The 18,467-nt window shown below is 48.9% G+C and overlaps 1 protein-coding gene across 1 annotated transcript in view; it reads left to right on the forward strand.

The window, feature by feature from the left end:
* Positions 1–18,467, forward strand: part of Fam227a (family with sequence similarity 227 member A) — a 53,829-nt gene that overhangs the window by 18,273 nt on the left and 17,089 nt on the right. The window contains exons 4-12 of the mRNA XM_026782435.1: positions 1,611–1,680; positions 2,329–2,408; positions 4,372–4,518; positions 6,000–6,101; positions 6,795–6,899; positions 7,762–7,885; positions 9,942–10,049; positions 13,362–13,447; positions 17,041–17,125. Of these exons, the coding sequence (XP_026638236.1) occupies positions 1,611–1,680; positions 2,329–2,408; positions 4,372–4,518; positions 6,000–6,101; positions 6,795–6,899; positions 7,762–7,885; positions 9,942–10,049; positions 13,362–13,447; positions 17,041–17,125 (907 nt within the window). The remainder of the gene's footprint in view (positions 1–1,610; positions 1,681–2,328; positions 2,409–4,371; positions 4,519–5,999; positions 6,102–6,794; positions 6,900–7,761; positions 7,886–9,941; positions 10,050–13,361; positions 13,448–17,040; positions 17,126–18,467) is intronic.

An 18,467-nucleotide genomic window follows, 5' to 3' on the forward strand; every position in this document is an offset into this window, starting at 1 on the left:
GCCACCACCGCCCCATGGAGCTGGAATTATGGATTGTGAGTCTCCATGTAGTTGCTGGGAATTGAATCTGGGTCCTCTGGAAGAGCAACAAGTTCTCTAAAGCACAGAGCCATCTCTCCAGCTCAGTTTGCCTTCTTATACAACCCAGAACCACCTGCCAAGGGTGGCACTGCCCATATCAATCATCAGTCAGGAAAATGCCCTACAGACTTGCCCATAGGCCAGTCTGATGGAGGCAATTCCTCAGCTGAGGGTCCCTCTTCCCAGGTGACTCTAGTTTGTGTCAAGATGACAAAAATCAACCACCACAGGGCTCATTTGCAGAATAAAGCGCTAGAACTAAAGTTTCTCAGTGGGATGAGTATGGTTAGAGAGAGAGGGGGGAGAGAATGTGAGCACATAGATGCTCGCCACGGCACACATGGAGGACAGAGGACAGCTCCTGGGAGTCGGGTCTCCTTCCACCGTGTGGGTTCCAGGAATCAAACTAAGGTCGTCTTGCTGGGTCGTCTTGCTGAGCCATCTTGCTGGTCCTGATTTTCTTCTCATACAAGCGAAGCCATTCTTTATGAATGGGGGGACCGCTAGCATCAGTTCACGGCCCACCTCTGAGCTGGGATTGGAATCAAGTTGTAAATAGCAGTAGGGTATGCAGGCACGCTCTCTGGATGATTCTGTGCAGGCATGTATTCCTGTGGGAGGGTAGCTCTGGGTGTGGAAGCTTTCCAGTCAGACCGCCAGACGGGAGGGAATGAGCCCAACATCTGGTAAGAGGCCCCACAATAATCCACCTACCTGAGAGCATCCATAGGAACCGGATGAGCTGTATGTAACACATGCCCGACCTAGCCGAGACTTAGAGGAGCCCCTGGTCACAGCAGGGACCGAGTATGTATGTGAGTGCACAGATCTGTGTGCTGTTGCCTTTATGCACCAGGCTTGACTGTGAGGTCACTTCTGCCATCCTGGAACCCATTCTGCTGGGCGACACATCCAGCACTTCCACAGAGAACGCTATCCAAGCACAGCTAGCCCCTTAGCTGAAACGCAATACATTGTGAAGGCACTGACATTCCCTTTTCCTTCCTTTTCTAAGGTGAGGGTGGGGAGCATGGAGATGCAGTGGGCTCTGGTGAGAGGTCAAGGGTGACTGATTGATAACAAGGTTAGCCCCTAGTAAGTACCTGTTTGACAACTCTGGGCTGTGTGCAAAATGCACCAAATTCTTTCTCCCGGGTCCTTAGAGAGGCCATGGAAGGTAGGTGTGGTTATTACCTTCTTACGGAAAGATCGCATGTGTGTACTGGTGGATTGCAGTCAGAGCTCTGCTCTGCATCCTGTGCTCCCAGAAGTGGAGCCAGGAGGACAGCATGATGCAGGGTGCTGCATGAGATTTGTATTGATGACATACAATGGGACCATGTCAGTGACACCGATGGCCCAAGGTCCCTACCACCCGTGGGGCAGAGAAGAGGTACTTGGCTACGTACTCTGTTTCAGGCCTTTGGATGCCAGTAGGATAAAGCTCCAATCCCTGACCCCTGACCCCTTCCCTGGATTTGCATCAATCTCTAATGCCCTGTTTTTTTTTCTTCTTCTGATTTTTGAAGGCAATTGAGGAATATGAGTTGGAGAAGAAGTCTTTAAAAGAGAAAACTCACGGCAGCCTGGGAGACAGAGGCAAAAAATCCTTTCTCAGTCTGAAAAGTGCTTTTGTGGGGTTTGGTTTTTTTATTCTCTTAAGTTTGGATCCTTTTCAGCATTTTTGTTTTGTGCTAGCATGGATCGCAGGGCCTTGCACGTGCCAAGCACTTGCTCGGCTACTGAGAAAAACCCCAGTTGTTAATTTTTAATCTTTGAAATGCAATTGAGTTAGAATCCAGAGTTCTACCTGAGGATAGCTTTTGTATTCCTCTGTGGTAGCCTTCCATCAGACCTGACACTGGACAAGGAAGGAGGGAGGGACAGGACTACGCCGGGCTATCTGCTAGGTGACATCACACCAGGTGCTTTGATCCCTGCTTCTTTATAAAGCTCCACCTGGTGGTGCCAAACACACACACACACACACACACACACACACACACACACACACGCACGCACGCACACATGCACGCACGCATGCGTGCACACACACACCCAGGAAAGTCCTGCTGGGGAGGAGCTTTCCTGGTGCAGAGTCTTGTCTTCCCTACTGCTTCTGAACAGATAGGCCGGCCAGTCCAGCAGTCTGACCGTCACCAGGCAGCCCTCTCCAGCAGTCTTAGCTCCCAGTAACAAACAGGTGCAGCCACCGCTCTTCATATTTAACTTCTCCTCCATTCTCAGCCAGGAGACCAAAGGAAGAGTCACCAATATCCTGCAAAGGTTCGGAGCTTCGGAACGCCAAGGTGAACCTGACAAAAAGGGTAAGAGCCCAGTGCTGTGTTGCTGTACCAATGGTTTCTACCATGAACAAAACGGGTTTTATTCTTCAGGAAGGAAGATTTGGTGTGTAGATAGTGACTCACAGAGAAAGGCAGGGTTCACTTTTTCAAAGATCTGGCAATACTTCAATTCTAGAATTGCTCATGTCACTCTTGAAAGGGCAGAACTGAACCCAGCCTCTGCAGTTAGAGTGTCCTAGAGTCCTGTGTCTGTTACTGTTAGAGCTGAGGCGTCTCCGCTTAGAGAGAGTCCTCCAGTTTCACTGCCATGGCACCACACAACTCCATGTGCCTTCTCCACGGAGGGTCCCATGTCACCACTCACCAGCCAGGCTGGTTATGGTGATCATTGCGGATGTGCCAGGAAGAGGAGATGATGGTCCAGGGCCATGCAACACGTCAAAGGACAGGCACAGCTCTCCACTGAGCTCTCTAGCCCAAGGCCAGCCCGCTCTGTTGCCGGCAAGTCCAGTGACAGCTATCCTTGTCAAGAGTCACAGCACAGGCTAGGGGTGTCTCTCAGGGGTAGAGGGCTTGTCTAGCATGCACAAAGCCCTGGGTTCTGTCTCCAACATTGCAATTTTTTAATTTCAAAAAGAACCCCAAAAGAGGGTATTTCAACTATCCAGATCACCTGTACTGAAAGCCTTAGGAAACAATGCATTATCTTTTCTGACAAAATAATTTACTATATTAATTTTGTGTGTATGTGGGGAGCGGTGCACATGCCATGGCACACATGTGGAGGCCTGAGGACAACTTGCAGAAGCCAGTTCTCTATCTACCTTGTAACTCGCGGGGCTTGATCTCATGTCATCAGACCTGGTCGCTGGCATCCTCGCTCGCTGACCCATCTTGATTGCTCGTATTTCCATTATCTTTTCATCACCTTTAACTTAGTAAATTCCAAGATAGCACAAAGCCCGGTGGTTGGGTCTGAGGTGAAATTGCCTTACACGCATTGATGGTGTCTGAGTATAGTTGTCCCGCCTGAGGTGGCATATGGAGTAAATGGCAGAGTGACCTCTGATTCAGGATCAGCACAGTCATTCAGCAAGCTCTTCTCTCACTGTCCCCTCCCATGGCCAAGTTATAAAAGTAAACAGCTAGCCAAGCACAGCGTATCAGTAGGTGCTGTGGGCTGATGGTACTTGCACCCCTCATTCCATTTTCCTGCATTGTCCCATCTTTTTTTGTCAGCTGCCATGTTTGCATTTGGTTATAAAATTTAATTTAATGATATATATTAAGTAATGTCATATATTGAAACAGTTACATCCTTTGATAAATATTACTGTTTTAAGAAATTCATGCTAGCTGGATAGTGGTGGCACATGCCTTTAATCCCAGCACTAGGGAGGCAGAGGCAGGCAGATCTCTGAGTTCAAGACCAATCTTGTCTACAGAGTGAATTCCAGGGCAGCCAGGGCTACACAGAGAAACTCTGTCTTGAAAATCATGCTAAATAAATGGCACAAAGAGGCAAAGGACTATGTGCTCTGAGATATTAATGACAATAATATTGAAAGTAATGAGGGAGAAGTCAATTAGCATGTAGCAGTTTACATGATAATTTTGAGAACAGTATACATATACATACACGCATACATACATACATAATAAACATATACACACACACCCTGAAGAAATCTAGGATAAGGCTAGGTGTCTAAACTAGGTCATAAAAGTGTGTATGTGTTGGAGAGACAGGTGGGAGAGGAGGAGGGCTAACATAAATGTATTTGGAAGTCTTTGCTCAGAGCTTTAAGGAAAGCAGAGCTGACGCAGCAGGCGTCGGGGAGTGGTGCTGGGGTCGGGGAGCTCTCGTTTGCTCCCTGTCTGTGAGTCTGTTGCTCTGTGTGTAGAGGGGGAGGCATGTTCTTGTTTTAAATTGTCGAGATGATGGATCCCATTTTCATAGTATGCTTTTTTTTTTCCTCGTCAGAAAAGAGCAGATAAAAACCTGCTGGCAGAGCTTCACCAACACCCCCCGTTTGATGAAACGAAGCCCAACAAGCTTCCCAATGGCGTGGACTTCTGCGATATGGTGGGCAATGTGATCCGGTCTGAGAAAAACCCGCTTAGTGGCAAGGTAAGGGAGAGAGCAGGGAGCCAGCTCACTCCAGCTATACAGGCGCGCCTGCCGAGGCAGAGGACTCTACTGGAGGGGCAGAGCCCAGTTGTCAGTGCTGGCAGCAGTGCTTTTACATCCTGAGCTCTCTTGCCAGCCCTTGCAGTGTGTTTTGATCATGTGTACTATTATAAAAACCAACTGGAGCAAGTACCTTCATATCTACATGTCTGTGGGCTATCTGCTGTTCTCTCAACTGCTCTATGGCACGTAGGTCAGCCTGACTTCAATTACTTTCCAGTCAGAACAATTCTGCTTTGGGTGTGGAATATTCCCCAACAAGGCTCGTGCACAGGGCTCTGGAGGGAAGAGTGATGATGCCCCAAGATGCTTCATGCTTAGGTGAAGCAATGCCAGAGGCAGGTGACAGTTCAGTGGAGGTCTGCAGAAGAAGATGGTCAGAGTGCTCTTGGTGACCCTGTGGCTAAGCCTCTTCATCTTTTATGGCTGCATGATCTCTTTCCCCCCAAATGGTTCTGGTCATTGGGCCTTAACTAGTCAGCCCTCCCTCCATTCCTGGGACTCACATGGCAGGCAACTGTACTCGCTGCTACACCCACCCAGTTATCTCCCTGTCTCTATCTTTCTTCTTCCCTTTTTTTTCCTCCCCTTTTCCTCCTTCTCCTTCCTGCCGCCCGCCTGTGCTAAGTCCCACCTGAGTGAGATGAAGACCAAAGGCGTGTGATCCAGCGGCAGACACACAGGCGTCCCTCAGTCATATATGCTATATGGTGGGGAGAGCATAAGCTGAGTTTGTGTGTAACTGTTTTCATTTTTGACTTAACGTGTATTTATTACTGATTCAGCAGAGTCTCGTGGCTCTGCCCTTTGCCTTGTGTCATAGATGCCTGGGTGACTCTCTCTAGAGTTGTGGGTTCCTAGTACTGGTTCTGCTGTTTGCTGGCCATATTACTTTAAGTCCTTGAGCTCTGCGGTCCTCAGTGTCCTGAACTATGGAGCCTCAGTTTCCTAGTATGTGATAATAATGTGTGCTCAGAGATTCTAGCCAGGTTAAGAGAAAATGTAATGTCACTTAGCATAGGACCATGAAAATCATGAGACTCACTGAAAGGTTAGGGTTTTTTTCTTTCTTTCTTTGTTTTTATATTTATTTATTTATTGGTTTTTGGTTTTTGAAGACAGGGTTTCTCTATGTCGCTTTGTTGCCTGCCCTGAAACTAGCTCTTGTAGATCAGGCTGGCCTCGAACTCACAGAGATCCTCCTGCCTCTGCCTCCTGAGTGCTGAGATTAAAGGTGTGTGCCACCACCTCCCAGCTTCTTTCTTTGTTTTCATTGCTAGCAATTCAGCCCTCAGGAGGTTGGGACAAGGAGAATCACAAGCTCCTAGTACAGGGGACATAGTAAGGCCCTGTCTTGAGCAACAATAGCAGTAATAATAATAATGGCCATGATACTAATGTAAACTTCATTTCTTTTCAAGTCTTACTGTTTAGACAGAGAATTAGAGAAGTTTCTATCCTCTCCCTCCCTGAGCACCATCTGGCTGGACAGCTTTTGGTGGCTGTTTCATGAACGGTACCAGGTAAATGTGAACCTGTGTCTCCTCCCTCACTGGCCTTGCCTTCTTATGGGACCAAGTCCTAAGTCCCTCTGTTCCAGTGAGTCACCTCTGCAGATTCAGCCTCTCACCTCCCTACTCCTGCCCCACCCACGTACTTGAACCTCAGCTCCCCTGAGCTTGAGCAGTCGGTCGCTGCTAAGTAGCGGGTCCAGGACAGGGGAGAGAGGAGAACGTGGGACCTCCTGGCCCAGACTTAGGAGTTTACCTTCCCTGACACTCCATACATGCTGTGTAAATATGGACGGCAGACAAACAGCTCATTCCTCCACCTGTGGGTTGTGACCCCTTTGCAGGGGTGGGGGTGGGGGTCTCAAATGACCTTTCCCAGGGGGTCACATATCAGATATTTACATTACAACTCACAACAGTAGCAAACTTACAGTTATGACTTAACATTGAAAATAAGTGTAAGTTGGGGGTCATCACAGAGTTGATAACCACTGCTCTAGCGAGTGAGTAAGACTTCTGAGGTGAAATCAGTGCTTTGCCTGAATCGCAGAACCCTGCCAGGTGTGGTGGTGCATATTCAAGGCCAGCCTGGGGTCTCCTGGTGAGGCCATCTCTGATAAAACAACAAAAGAGAAAGAGAAAGCGTGGCAGCCCCTTGGCAGCTGCAGCAGGCATGCTGATAATTCTCTGTCTCTCGCCTGGCAGCCAAACAAGGAGATTCAAAACAAGCTGTTTGACCGAATAGCCCGAAATTACGCCTTCCTGTTGTTCAAGACAGTCAGGTCCCACTATGAAGAGGCGCTCATAAAAGTGAGTATCACAAAACATTCAAGTCTAAAACAGTTAAAAAAAAATTAGACATCTCACCAGGCAATGGTGGCGTACACCTTTAATCCAAGCAACTGGGAGGCAGAGGCAGGTGCATCTCTGTGAGTTCGAGGCCAGCCTGGTCTATAAGAGCTAGTTCCAGGGTAGGCTCCAAAAACTACATACATTTCATAGATCCCTGGATAAAGTACATAAATGAGAAATTCACTGAGGAAGAAGTATGGATAGGAGAAAAGTTTAGTCACAAATCAAAACAGAAATAAAAACAATAATTGAACTCCCTGGAGCTGGGGGTGTTGCCCTGAAACAGTGCTTCTCAACGTGCGTGAGATCCTAGTTCAGTCTCCAGCATCACGCAGAGAAGAGAAGAGAGGAGAAGACCCTCTCTCAGCCTGTATAGTGGTTCACACCTGTAATTCCAGCATGCAGCAGGCAGAGAGATGATTCTCGTAAATTCCTGGGCTGCATAGTGAGACCTTGTCAAACAAAGCTCAATTGATCCTGTTTGGGGTAGATAGTCATAGGGAGATGCATACGTATGCAGTGTATATATTTCCATATCTTGCTGTTTCCCTGGTTGTGCTCTGGACAGAGTACAGAAGCACTGAGCGTTAGAACACTGCGGAGGTGTGCTGGGAAGGCGGAGATTGCTGGCTGAGCAGTCTGGTTCCTGAGGAGTGTCCTCAGTGACACCCAGAGATGGGGAGATGGGGAGGCAGCCCAAGACAGAAAGGAAGGTAGCCTGGTGTTGGGAAGGAATTTGGTCACCGGTTCTTGGCTCAGCCAGGCCTCTTTTCTGAGGGCAGAGACACTGGGACTGATGCTGAGCTCTGTTTCCTCCCAGAGGCTCCCATCACTTCTGAGCAAAGCCCTGTACACCAGCTTCTGCTGCTGCTTCCCCCAGTCCTGGTTCAACACACATGAATTCAAGTCAGAAATTTGTAACACCATGGGCCTGTGGATCTCAGGTGAGAGGGGAGGAACTTCCTGCCAACTAGGGGAGGAAGGTGGTGCAAAATGTTTCCACCAGACGCTGGGTGTGTTTTGCGACTAGCATCAAGACAGTCTTCCTGTTGTTTCCTTATCAATGGAGTCTGAGCTTGGTCCTACGTACCTGCATATATGCATCCCTGGCTATGGCAGGGAGTTTGTGAGTTCAAAGCCAGCCTGAATTCATGGCAAGCCCCTGCTTTAAAAAAAAAACAACAACACGAATACAGCAGCCAAAATGAACTATAAACAAAGTTAAAGCTGGGCATGGTAGCACACACCTAACACACCTGCAGTCCCAACACTTGGGAGGCAAAAGCTATGAGTTTGGGCTAGCCTGGGCTATCTGACAAATATCAGGCCGACCAGAGTTACTTAGACCTATCTCAAAACACCAGAGGGGAAGAAAGAGGGAAGGAAAGAGCAAGGGAGGGAGAGAGATAGAGGATGAGAAGGAGAGAGAGTGAACTGAGCTGCAGTCCCAATTCCCCTTTCCTTGTAGGCAGTTCTGAGACATGGCCGCCTGACCTGAGCCTGTGCCCCACCACGTCTGCAGGGAGCAAGACAGCAAGTGTCAGTTCAGCCCTGTTAGTTATCCGTATGCCATGGACCCCAGAGCAGCAGGACCCTGGTGGCCCCACAGTCCACTTCAGCACATACTGCGCCAGCTCCACCTTGGCTTTCCCAGATAGCTTCACTCCTTTCCCCCACTTCCCTATCTCAGCATAGAACCTTCCTGAGGTCATTGAATGCTGTTATTTTTTGTGAGGATTTTTGTTGGTCAGATATTGTGTGAAACAGGCAACTTTGACATTTTATGTTGGGAGCAAGAAGTACAACAAGGTCACTCACTGCCTTATAAGGAGTTTTGTCACCATGGCTAAGCTCTACAGCATCCAGTAGGAAACATGGCTGGATCACAGAGGAGGAGCCAAATGCTTTGGGGGACCTCTGTGCAGGCTGCCTGGTCTTCACTCCCTTCTTTCCACGGGGAGTCGCACGGAGCCCATTTACCTACCTGCCAGGGAGAGGTAGCTACTCGTGTGTGATGCCTCTGCCCAGGAGAAGCACACCAGAGATTCACGACCAAGGTTTTCATTCAGGGTCATCTTGGAGACACCTCCGTCTATCTGGGATCTCAGTTCTGGAAAGCTGGCGTTTAGCCAAGCCACACTGTCTACGAACAGCCCAGGAGGAATAGCTCACTCATTAAAAGTAGTTTTGTGTCAGTGTAAGGAGCTGTTTGCCGGCTGTGTTCCCAGACACTAGCCAAGGCCTAGCCTTGCCGGCCTTTCTAAGCCTTGGGCTTGCTGGGTGAACTCTTCGCCACACACCCTTTTAGCCCTCTGAACATGAAGGGCTAAAGAAGTTCAAAAGCAAACAACCGAGTATCATGCTTTAGATCCAGAGTTGTTCCCCTCCAAAGCTAGGTCTTGGGTCACTGTGGCAACCTGTCTCTCATTTCCCACCTTCTTCCTGCTGCTCCTTCTCCCTGGTCCTGCTTTTGCCTAACTAATCACTAGGAATAAACCTCCTGTCTCCTCTTATTGCCGAGTGGAGGCAGCAGCATGGCACAGTGGCTCACGTTTCTCCAGTGACCCTTGGAAGCATCATTTCTGGCACTAAGCCTGAGAGTGTGTTGAAGAACCTTCGCTGAGCAGTTATTCACTGCTGCCCGGTCCAGCGGGAGGCCCTGGGGACGTAGATCTAGCCCTAGCCCCTGCCCCTGGGGAAGGGAACTCTTTGTTCAGCAAGAACAATGGGAGGCAAACAGGAAACTGGGCAGCTGCAGCATCTTCATTAGGGCTATCATGGGGTCACATGCCCAGGCAACAGAAAGCGGCAGGGCAGATGGCATTGTCCCCATTCTTCAGGTGAGGAAACTCTCCAGAGAGGGAGTGACAAGGCCAGAATAATGCTGGTAGCAGATCTCCAGTTCCCTGAAGCCATCAGGGAGACTCAAGGCCTCTGTTCCCCTTGTTCTGCTCCATTTTCATTAGTGGAAGTATCTGTTACCCTCTTGGCTTCTTCTAGGGACGTATCCTTGCCCAAAGAGCTATGACAATTGGGACTACTCGGAGCTGGATCCGGAGAGGTTCCGGAGAGAAGAACTGATGTTACACAGCAGTCAACTTTTAAAGGGTAAGCGCCCAGCTCCAGCCCTGTCCCTTCTGCCCCTTTCACAGTCCAGCCACAGTGTAACCGAGGCAGAGTGCCAGGGCACTGATGTCCCCAGCAGGTTTTCTCTCATAGGCTTCCAGGTTAGCCATCAAATGAATACAATACCAGTGTCGCTGAATATGGGGAGTAGAGTTTTACATTTGGTAGAAAGGCTGGGGATACCCAGTTCTGACACAGGGATTGCCTAGACCATGAGTTCCATCCATAGAGCTATAAGCAAACACGCAAATCTACCCTCATGTCTGTCTGTTCTCCCATACTGTATCAGGTCTGTGTGTACCAGTATCATCTACGAGCCTGTGTGTTCTACACTGTATGGGTCTGTATGTTCTAGTATCGTTTATGAGGCCTGTGTATTCTATGTTCTATCCAGTCTGTGTGTTCTAGTATTGTCTATGAGACCTGTGTATTTTATACTCTATCCAGTCTGTGTTCTAGTATCATCTATGAGGCCTGTGTGTTCTATACTGTATGGGTCTGTATGTTCTAGTATCGTCTATGAGGTCTGTGTGTTCTAGAATTGTCTGTGAGGCCTGTGCATTCTATACTCTATTGGGTCTATATGTTCTAGAATTGTCTATGAGGTCTGTGTGTTCTATACTCTATCCAGTCTGTATGTCATACAGTAGAATATGAAAAGCTAGTTAAACCGGGCAGTGATGGTACACACCTTTAATCCCAGCACTTAGGAGAAAGAGGCAGGTGGATTTCTGTGAGTTTGAGGCCAACCTGGTCTACAAGAGTTAGTTCCAGGACAGGCTCCAAAGCTACAGAGAAACCCTGTCTTGAAAAGCTAGTTAATAGGAACCTAGGAGTTTACTGGCACCTGGAACCTGCTGGAACCTCTGGGTGCTATTTCATCTCCATGACAGTCAAGTGAACTACAGGAGACACATGCGTGTCACCACTGAGGACACTGATGGCCAGTGGAGTAACTTGCACAGTCCCAACTTTTCTGTTTCCCTCCCCGTACCATGTCATAGACATGTTTTGGTGGCATTCACCTCCAATTCAAGCACTTAGGAGACCAAGACAGGAGTTTGAAACCAACCTGGTCAATTACAGAGCAGAAAATTCTACTGCCCACTTGTCAACCACCCTGTGAGCACTCTGACTACAGTTCATTGGCGTTGCTACTTCACTTTGGTGTCTAGTTTAAGAGTCTGTGAAGGTCATGTCACGTCAAGTCTGTGAGCCAGGCCTTGGGCTGAGATTGTCTCTGGGCCTGTGATTGTCTCTGGGCCTGTGAGCCTTGCCCCTCCTCCCTATTCAAGGGCTGAGGCAGGCGCTTGAGCCCCAGCATGTGGATTGCAACTGCCTTGGGTAGAGAGACAGGGCACGGAGGCCACACGGGGCAGGGCCAAGATAGCTTCTGACACTGGCCATTTAAGACGTCCACACTGAGATTTGAAGGTCAATGTTTCAGACAGCTGGAGGGAAACCCACTGGTGTAGACGCTGTGGTTAAGTCAACTGGACCCTGCAGCTGAGCCAGGTCCCCACTGCTGGTGAAGTTTTAGTCTTGTCTTGGGGTTCCACGGAAGAGCTGGCTGCAGCGTCAGTCTGGAAATCGAAACAGTCCCTGCTCTCCCAGGGCCAGACCCTGCCTCTGTCACTGTCCTAAGCAAACACATGCTTTCCTCAGGCAACGGGTCAGGCAGGGTTTCTCTATGTATCCCTGGCTGGCCTGGAACTCCTCTGTAGACCAGGTTTTTTTTTTTTTTTTCTAAGTGGAGAGGAAAAAATAAATAAAAGAAAGAAACCAGTTCTTAAATTGTCTTTACTTCTGCATCAAAGGATTAGCTCTGCTCACTATTTTTTGTTTTGATGCATTGAAGGTTTAACAACTTGTCATATTGTCATATTGGTAGTTTTTCTTAGTTTTTGGTGGTTGCAGGGCTCAAACCCAGAACTTCAGCTCATGCTAATCCTGAACTCTGACCTGGCAACACCCCAGTCCTAGATTTTCTTCTACTTTTGTTGCGTTTTAATTTTTTCTATTAAGATTTATTTTATGTGTGTGTTTTGCCTGCATGTCAGTCTGTGTGCCACAGGCGTGTGCTTGGTTCCCACAGAGGTCAGAAGAGAGTGTTGGGTTCCCAGGAACTGGGGTTCCACATGTTTGTGGCCACCCTGTGGATGCTGAGAATGACCCTCTGTAGAGCAGAATGTGCTGTAACCACTGAGCCATCTCTCCAGCACTGGAGTTTCCTTTTCAGACTTTTAACCCAGTCATGCCTTGTGGCACACGCTTCTAATCCCAGCACTTGGGAAGCTAAGGCAGGAGGACTGCAAATTAAAGGACAACATGGACCCTATAGATTTCAGGGTCAGGGCTAGATAGTAAGACCCTATTTCAAAAGCAAACGAACAGAACAAGTGTAGGAGAAGGCAGGGGGCCGGGTGTGATGGCGCACACCTAATCCCAGCACTTGGGAGGCAGAGGCAGGTGGAGCTCTGTGAGCTTGAGACCAGCCTAGTCTGTCAACAACCAGAGTTACATAGTAGAGAGACCCTGTCCCCAGCAGGAGAAGTCAGGACTCCACAGAGAAATGCTGTCTTAAAAACAAACAAACAAATAAAACCATTTTCTTTGGGACTTGGCTCAGTTTTGTAGGAGTCCGGGATTAGTTTTCCTGTGAAGGCACTGCGACTTTGTTTTGTTACCTGTGCACCATGCCCTGCACATGTGGCCTTGTAGGCATTATTCTCTGCTGGTTCATCAGCTCTGCCTCATTGAGCAGAGGCCCATGCTTGCCTGGGGCCAGTTCTGTTTCTGGTTCCACTATTACCAATGCTTCTAGGATTGTCTTAGGCTGTAACATGAGGCACCTGCCATTCTGTAACATGAGGGCTGGCTTGTTTGGGTTTCTGTCCAGTCCGGTACCCCACAGCCAGCAAACCCCAAAGAAAATCACACAGAGGACTCCATAAGATTGTAAACTGATTGGCCCATTCGCTCAGGCTTCTTGCTAGCTCTTATAAGTTATATTAACCCATTATTCTTATCTGTTAGTCACGTGCCTCGGTACCTTTCTCAGAAGGCAGCTCACATCTTGCTTCTTTGGTGGCTGGGCAGAACTGGGAGGAATGGGCTTCCTCCTTCCTAGCATTCTCTTGTTTTCATCACCCTGCCTCTACTTTCTGTCTGGTTGACCCGCCTATACTTCCTGCCTGGCATTTATTTAAAATATGATTGACAGAATACAGACAATTCTCCCACGAGCTCACCTGCAGTGGCCAGACACCACAGAACAGCTTTTCTGTCTCCTAGGAAGAGAGTTCTCCCTCTTCACTTTTAAGAAAACCTCCACGCAGAAGGCAGAACAGAACAAAAACAAGAAATTCTATCGCCTTCCGGTAAGCAGAGGACACAGACCTGGACCCTGAACTACACAGGGCCCCTGAAGCTGCTACAGCCCTGGGTTTCCTGGAGCACCTTGGCCATCTATGGAAGGCATATCTCTGACCTGTTCTACTCCATTTGCTCAGAGAGGGGTCTGTTAGGCTCCAGATTATCCGTTTATGGAAGGAGTATGGGGGACAACCACGGAAACGTGAGAGGAGCAGACCCAGCCTTTGAGTCCAGGTTGACCCCCAGATGTGTAGGCTCATGGCTCCAGGCTCACATCTGGGTCTCAGTCCTTCCTCTCTGTCTGTGTCTCCCCCCACCCTCTTCTTCTCCCCTTCTCTCCCCATCCCCTCCTGAGAGTGGAATCTAGACCCTGCTAGGCAAACATCCTGCGATGGCACTATAGATGCAGCTTACAGTGGCTGCTGATCCCCTTCAGTCCCACGCTCAGAGCTGTTTTTCTTGGCCCCCTCTAGAGGATGCTCCTGATGAAGCAAGCTCAATCCCCTTTCTTTCTGAGCATCCGTGTGCTCTGGGCATCCCTCTGACCATGGCCATGTCCACACTGATCTTGAAGCTCTAGGTCAACATGCCTTTTCCTGATGACCGAGTGCCCATATTGGACACCGCATGAGGCTTGATGCCAGGTTATATGCCATGTGTTTACTACCTGGGCCTCAGCACAGAGATGATGCAACCCACCTCCATACTCCATGTGCCTCTTGTAACGGTCTCCCATTCTCACTGAGGGTTTTTTTTTTTGTTGGTTGAACTTCTCCCTCTGCTAGTATGTAAACTCTATGAGGGAGGGGCTGTCTCCTGTCACTGTCTGGACTCCTTTATCATCAAAGGTAGGCCTGCCACCAAGAAGGCACTCCATAGGATGTCTTCATGATGGTCACCCTTTGTAAGCTCTGGGCCCTGTGCTTAGCATGCGATGGAGATCTCTATCACTCCTGCCCCAAGCACAGGCAGAACAGGCGTGGCTGAGGCCAACTGTCAGTGTTTGGGCACTGCCAGTCACTGTGCCCAAAACAAATAGGTTTCTTTGTACTGAAACACAGAAAGCCTTCTGACATTTATTGCAAGAACCCAGCTGAGAGTTCCCATCTTCTGTCCTGGAAATAGAAATAATCAAAACCTGGAACCTTGAAAGCGGCTGAAATTTGAATGGCAAACCAGGACAGAGGGAGTATTTGGATGTACTGGCGATAGAGCCTCTCACCATGAGCAGACAGTCCCCATCTGCTCAGTGAGTGCAGCTGGCTGCATTCAGAACATGCATTTCAGTGGCAGCCGACTCTCTGAGAGTCCAGAATTCAGGATACCAACCCGTGCTTTCTCTGAGACCGACTTGCCATCTGCCCTTGTCTCGCTCACGCACCGAGGACCTGTAGTGGATCCGCTTGTTCTGTGACTTAGTTATAAATCAGGGCTCCCAGAAACCCGTCAAAGACTCAGTCAAGTCTCCCGCCCCTTTAATGAGTTTTAAAGATGGCAGAAGGCAGCTTCTATAAAGAGGAGTTTGAGCTGGAAGATGGCTCTGTTGATAAAGTGTTGATAAAAACTTGAAGACCTGAGTTCAATCCCCAGAACCCATGTAAAAAGACTGGGTGTGGTGGTGTGTGCCTGTCACCTAAGTGCTGGGGACGCAGAGGCAGACAGATCCCTGGCCAGCAATCACTGGCCAGTCAGTTAGTCCAATCATTGAGCTCCAGGCCACTGTGAGGTTCTGTCTCAAAAACAGTGTTCTTGAGGGCCCGGCTGTCCTGGGTGTTCTCTGTATCTTTCAGGAAGCGCTTGCTCTTGTCCGCAGTCCTCCTGGGCACCAGAGTTCAAAACACCAGTTCCTCTCATTGCTTATTCTGTCTGATGTCTCGGGCAGCTGTGAGGCATGGGAGGGGGTGCAGAGAGGAGAGCAGTGTGAGTCTTTACCTGGGGTGTGGAGAGGAAGAGGGTGCATGTGACAGAAGGCACCCAGCAGGTGCCTGTGAGCTGAGAGCCCAAGGGGCTGTTGGGAGAAGGAACCGGGTGAATGGAGAGCCTTCCAGGAGGTAGAACAGCTTGTACAAAGGCCTGAGCTGGGAGGGAGGAAGGGAGAAAGGGATGGAGGGAAGGAGGGAGGGAAGGAAAAGAGATAGAGCTACTTGGGGAACAGAGAGTACAGAGCTTTGTAAGTGAGGGAAGTTGAGGCAGGAATTAAATCTGAGGATGTGGACTGTTCAGTTCCTGGAAATGAGAGGATAGACCAGATTTCCATTGTTCGTTCATGTATCGCTGGACAGCTGGGCAGCTTCCATTTCCCCGCTGAAGTGAATAGAACAGCAGTAAAGGTGTTTGTGTGGCGGGTGTGCAGTTGTCCGGGTGTCTGCCCAGGAGTGAGGGTCATATGGTAGTTCTAGTTTTAATAATTTTCATAAAAGTTGTATTAATTTGTACCCCGCATCAGCAGTGATTCAGGCTCCTCTCCCTCAGCCCTCCCCACCATTGTAGCCCACATCAGCTGTGGTTCAAGACTCCTCCCCACCATTTGTTGTCACACTTAGGATATTTGCTGCCCTTGTACAAGTCCATGGCCACAGTCCTGCATCTGGCGGTTTATGGGATCCTTCCCGTTTCCTTCCCTAGCCAGCCTCCTGGAGTGTGAAGATGGCGCCTGGAGCTCTGGCCATCACCTTGGTCCCTAAGGACAGTCTCCTTAGAGTGAAACCCAAAGGTGGAAGAAGTCAAGACTCCTGAGCCTTAGCACGACTTTGTGGGAGAGCAGATTCTAGCTTGAGCCACTGTTATCTGGGAGTGCTTCAAGGCAGGGACTAGGTTTCTTCTGTGGTTGGCAAGCAGCAGATACCACAGTAGTTACTCAAAGAAACGTTAGTGGAAGCCATGCTCTGCCAGACTGCTTAGAAGTGGCCATGTCCGGGAGCCACAGTGAACATCGCATGTGTCAGCTGGCTTCATCTTGTTGCAGTTTTTTTTAAATATTTATTTATTATGTATACAATATTCTGTCTGTATGCCTGAAGGCCAGAAGAGGGCGCCAGACCTCTTTACAGATGGTTGTGAGCCACTACGTGGTTTCTGAGAATTGAACTCAGGACCTTTGGAAGAGCAGGCAATGCTCTTTTTTTTTTTTTTTTTTTTTTTCGAGACAGGGTTTCTCTGTGGTTTTGGAGCCTATCCTGGAACTAGCTCTTGTAGACCAGGCTGGTCTCGAACTCACAGAGATCCGCCTGCCTCTGCCTCCCGAGTGCTGGGATTAAAGGCGTGCGCCACCACCGCCCGGCAGCAGGCAATGCTCTTAACCACTGAGCCATCTCTCCAGCCCGCTGGCTTCATCTTGAAGGAACTCCAGGGAGCAAAGATATTCAGTTACTGCTCCAAATCTTTAGCAGCTGAGTGACATCCCACTACTGTCTGACACCCACTCCACATCATCCTTTGCTCTTTCCCCTCTGACCCACTTCCCTATGCCGTGGTCCTGAAGCTGGGCCAGAAAGCTCTTCTCACTTTACTGAGAAGGATGAGGTAGAGCCAAAGTGCAAGTATTTCTCTCATATCAGTTTTGCTAACTTTATTTATTTAAAATAATGCTCCCCTGAAGTCTTCTAGTTTACCTGCGATCCATGAGAAAATCTTATCAAGAAAGCTGACCGCAGAGGACAGCTCACAATGTCAACAAACGAAAGGTAAGCAGGCTGTGGCGGAGGGCAAGGCTGGCTTGCTTCTCCGTTCTTGCCCCTGAAACCCTGCTGCGTGGATCCATCAGAGCACACTTTGCTTTGCCCTTGGGTTTGACCCGGGCCCTGGCACCAAGCAGTGGCTAGGAGAGGGTGCTTTGTTGTTTCAGTCAGATAAGCACCCCAGTGCGCAAGACATTCCCACGACAGAGCCCTCAACTCAAGTGTCTAGAGTGCCAGGGCTCCCAACCCTGTTCATTATGTCAGGCCCTGCATCTTGGAGTTCAGTTTATTTTGCCACCCAAGTGCTGGGATAAACTCATGTGCCACCCTTGGCAAGGATATGTTCCCAGTAAACCAAGTTAAGTTTTGTCAAGACTCCATGCCATCTCTAGAGAAAGGAATGAGGCCCTATCCAGGGCCATAGACATTCAGGCCTTAACTGCTGTTTGAACATAAAAAGTACCTGCACAGGAAACGGGATGAACTGGTATCAGCCTTCCCACAGATGTAGTTAATTGTGCTGGATTTCTTGCTTCTTATCTGGCAAGTTGTCAAACTCTAGGGTAACTGGGCTCCCTGCCCACTCTGTTTTCAAGACAGGGTTCCCCTGTGTACCTTTGGAGCTTGTCCTGGAACTTGCTTTATAGACCAGGCTGGCCTCGAACTCACAGAGATCCACCTGCCTCTGCACCCCCTTTCCCCAGTGCTGGGATTAAAGGTGCATGTTGGAAGGAGGCCACTTGTTCTTCCCAGCAGCCCAGCTAGCTTAGACCCAAAATAACAACACAGAAACTGTATTGATTAAAACACTGCTTGGCCCATTAGCTCTAGCTTCTTATTGACTAACTCTTACATCTTAAATTAACCCATTTTTATTACTCTGTATATCACCATGAGGTTGTGGATTACCAGCAAAGTTTCAGCATGTCTATCTCTGGTGGTGGTGGTGGTGGTCTATCTCCATGGCATCTCTTGACTCCGCCCGTCTTTCTCCCAGAATTCAGTCTAGCTTTCCCTGCCTACCTAAGTTCTGCCTTACTATAGGTCCAAAGCAGTTTCTTTATTCATTAATGGTAATCACAGCACACAGAGGGGACTCTCACATCACCTCCCCTTTTCTGTTTAAATAGAAAGAAAGGTTTTAACTTCAACATAGTAAAATTACATATAACAAAACAGGTATCAAACAAGAATTACAGCCGGGTGGTGGTGGTGCACGCCTTTAATCCCAGCACTCGGGAGGCAGAGACAGGTGGATCTTTGTGAGTTCGAGACCAGCCTGGTCTACAGAGCTAGTTCCAGGACAGGCTCCAAAGCTACAGAGAAACCCTGTCTCGAAAAACCAAAA

Source organism: Microtus ochrogaster, chromosome 15 (genome assembly GCF_000317375.1).
Source record: "Microtus ochrogaster isolate Prairie Vole_2 chromosome 15, MicOch1.0, whole genome shotgun sequence".
Lineage (NCBI taxonomy): Eukaryota > Metazoa > Chordata > Mammalia > Rodentia > Cricetidae > Microtus > Microtus ochrogaster.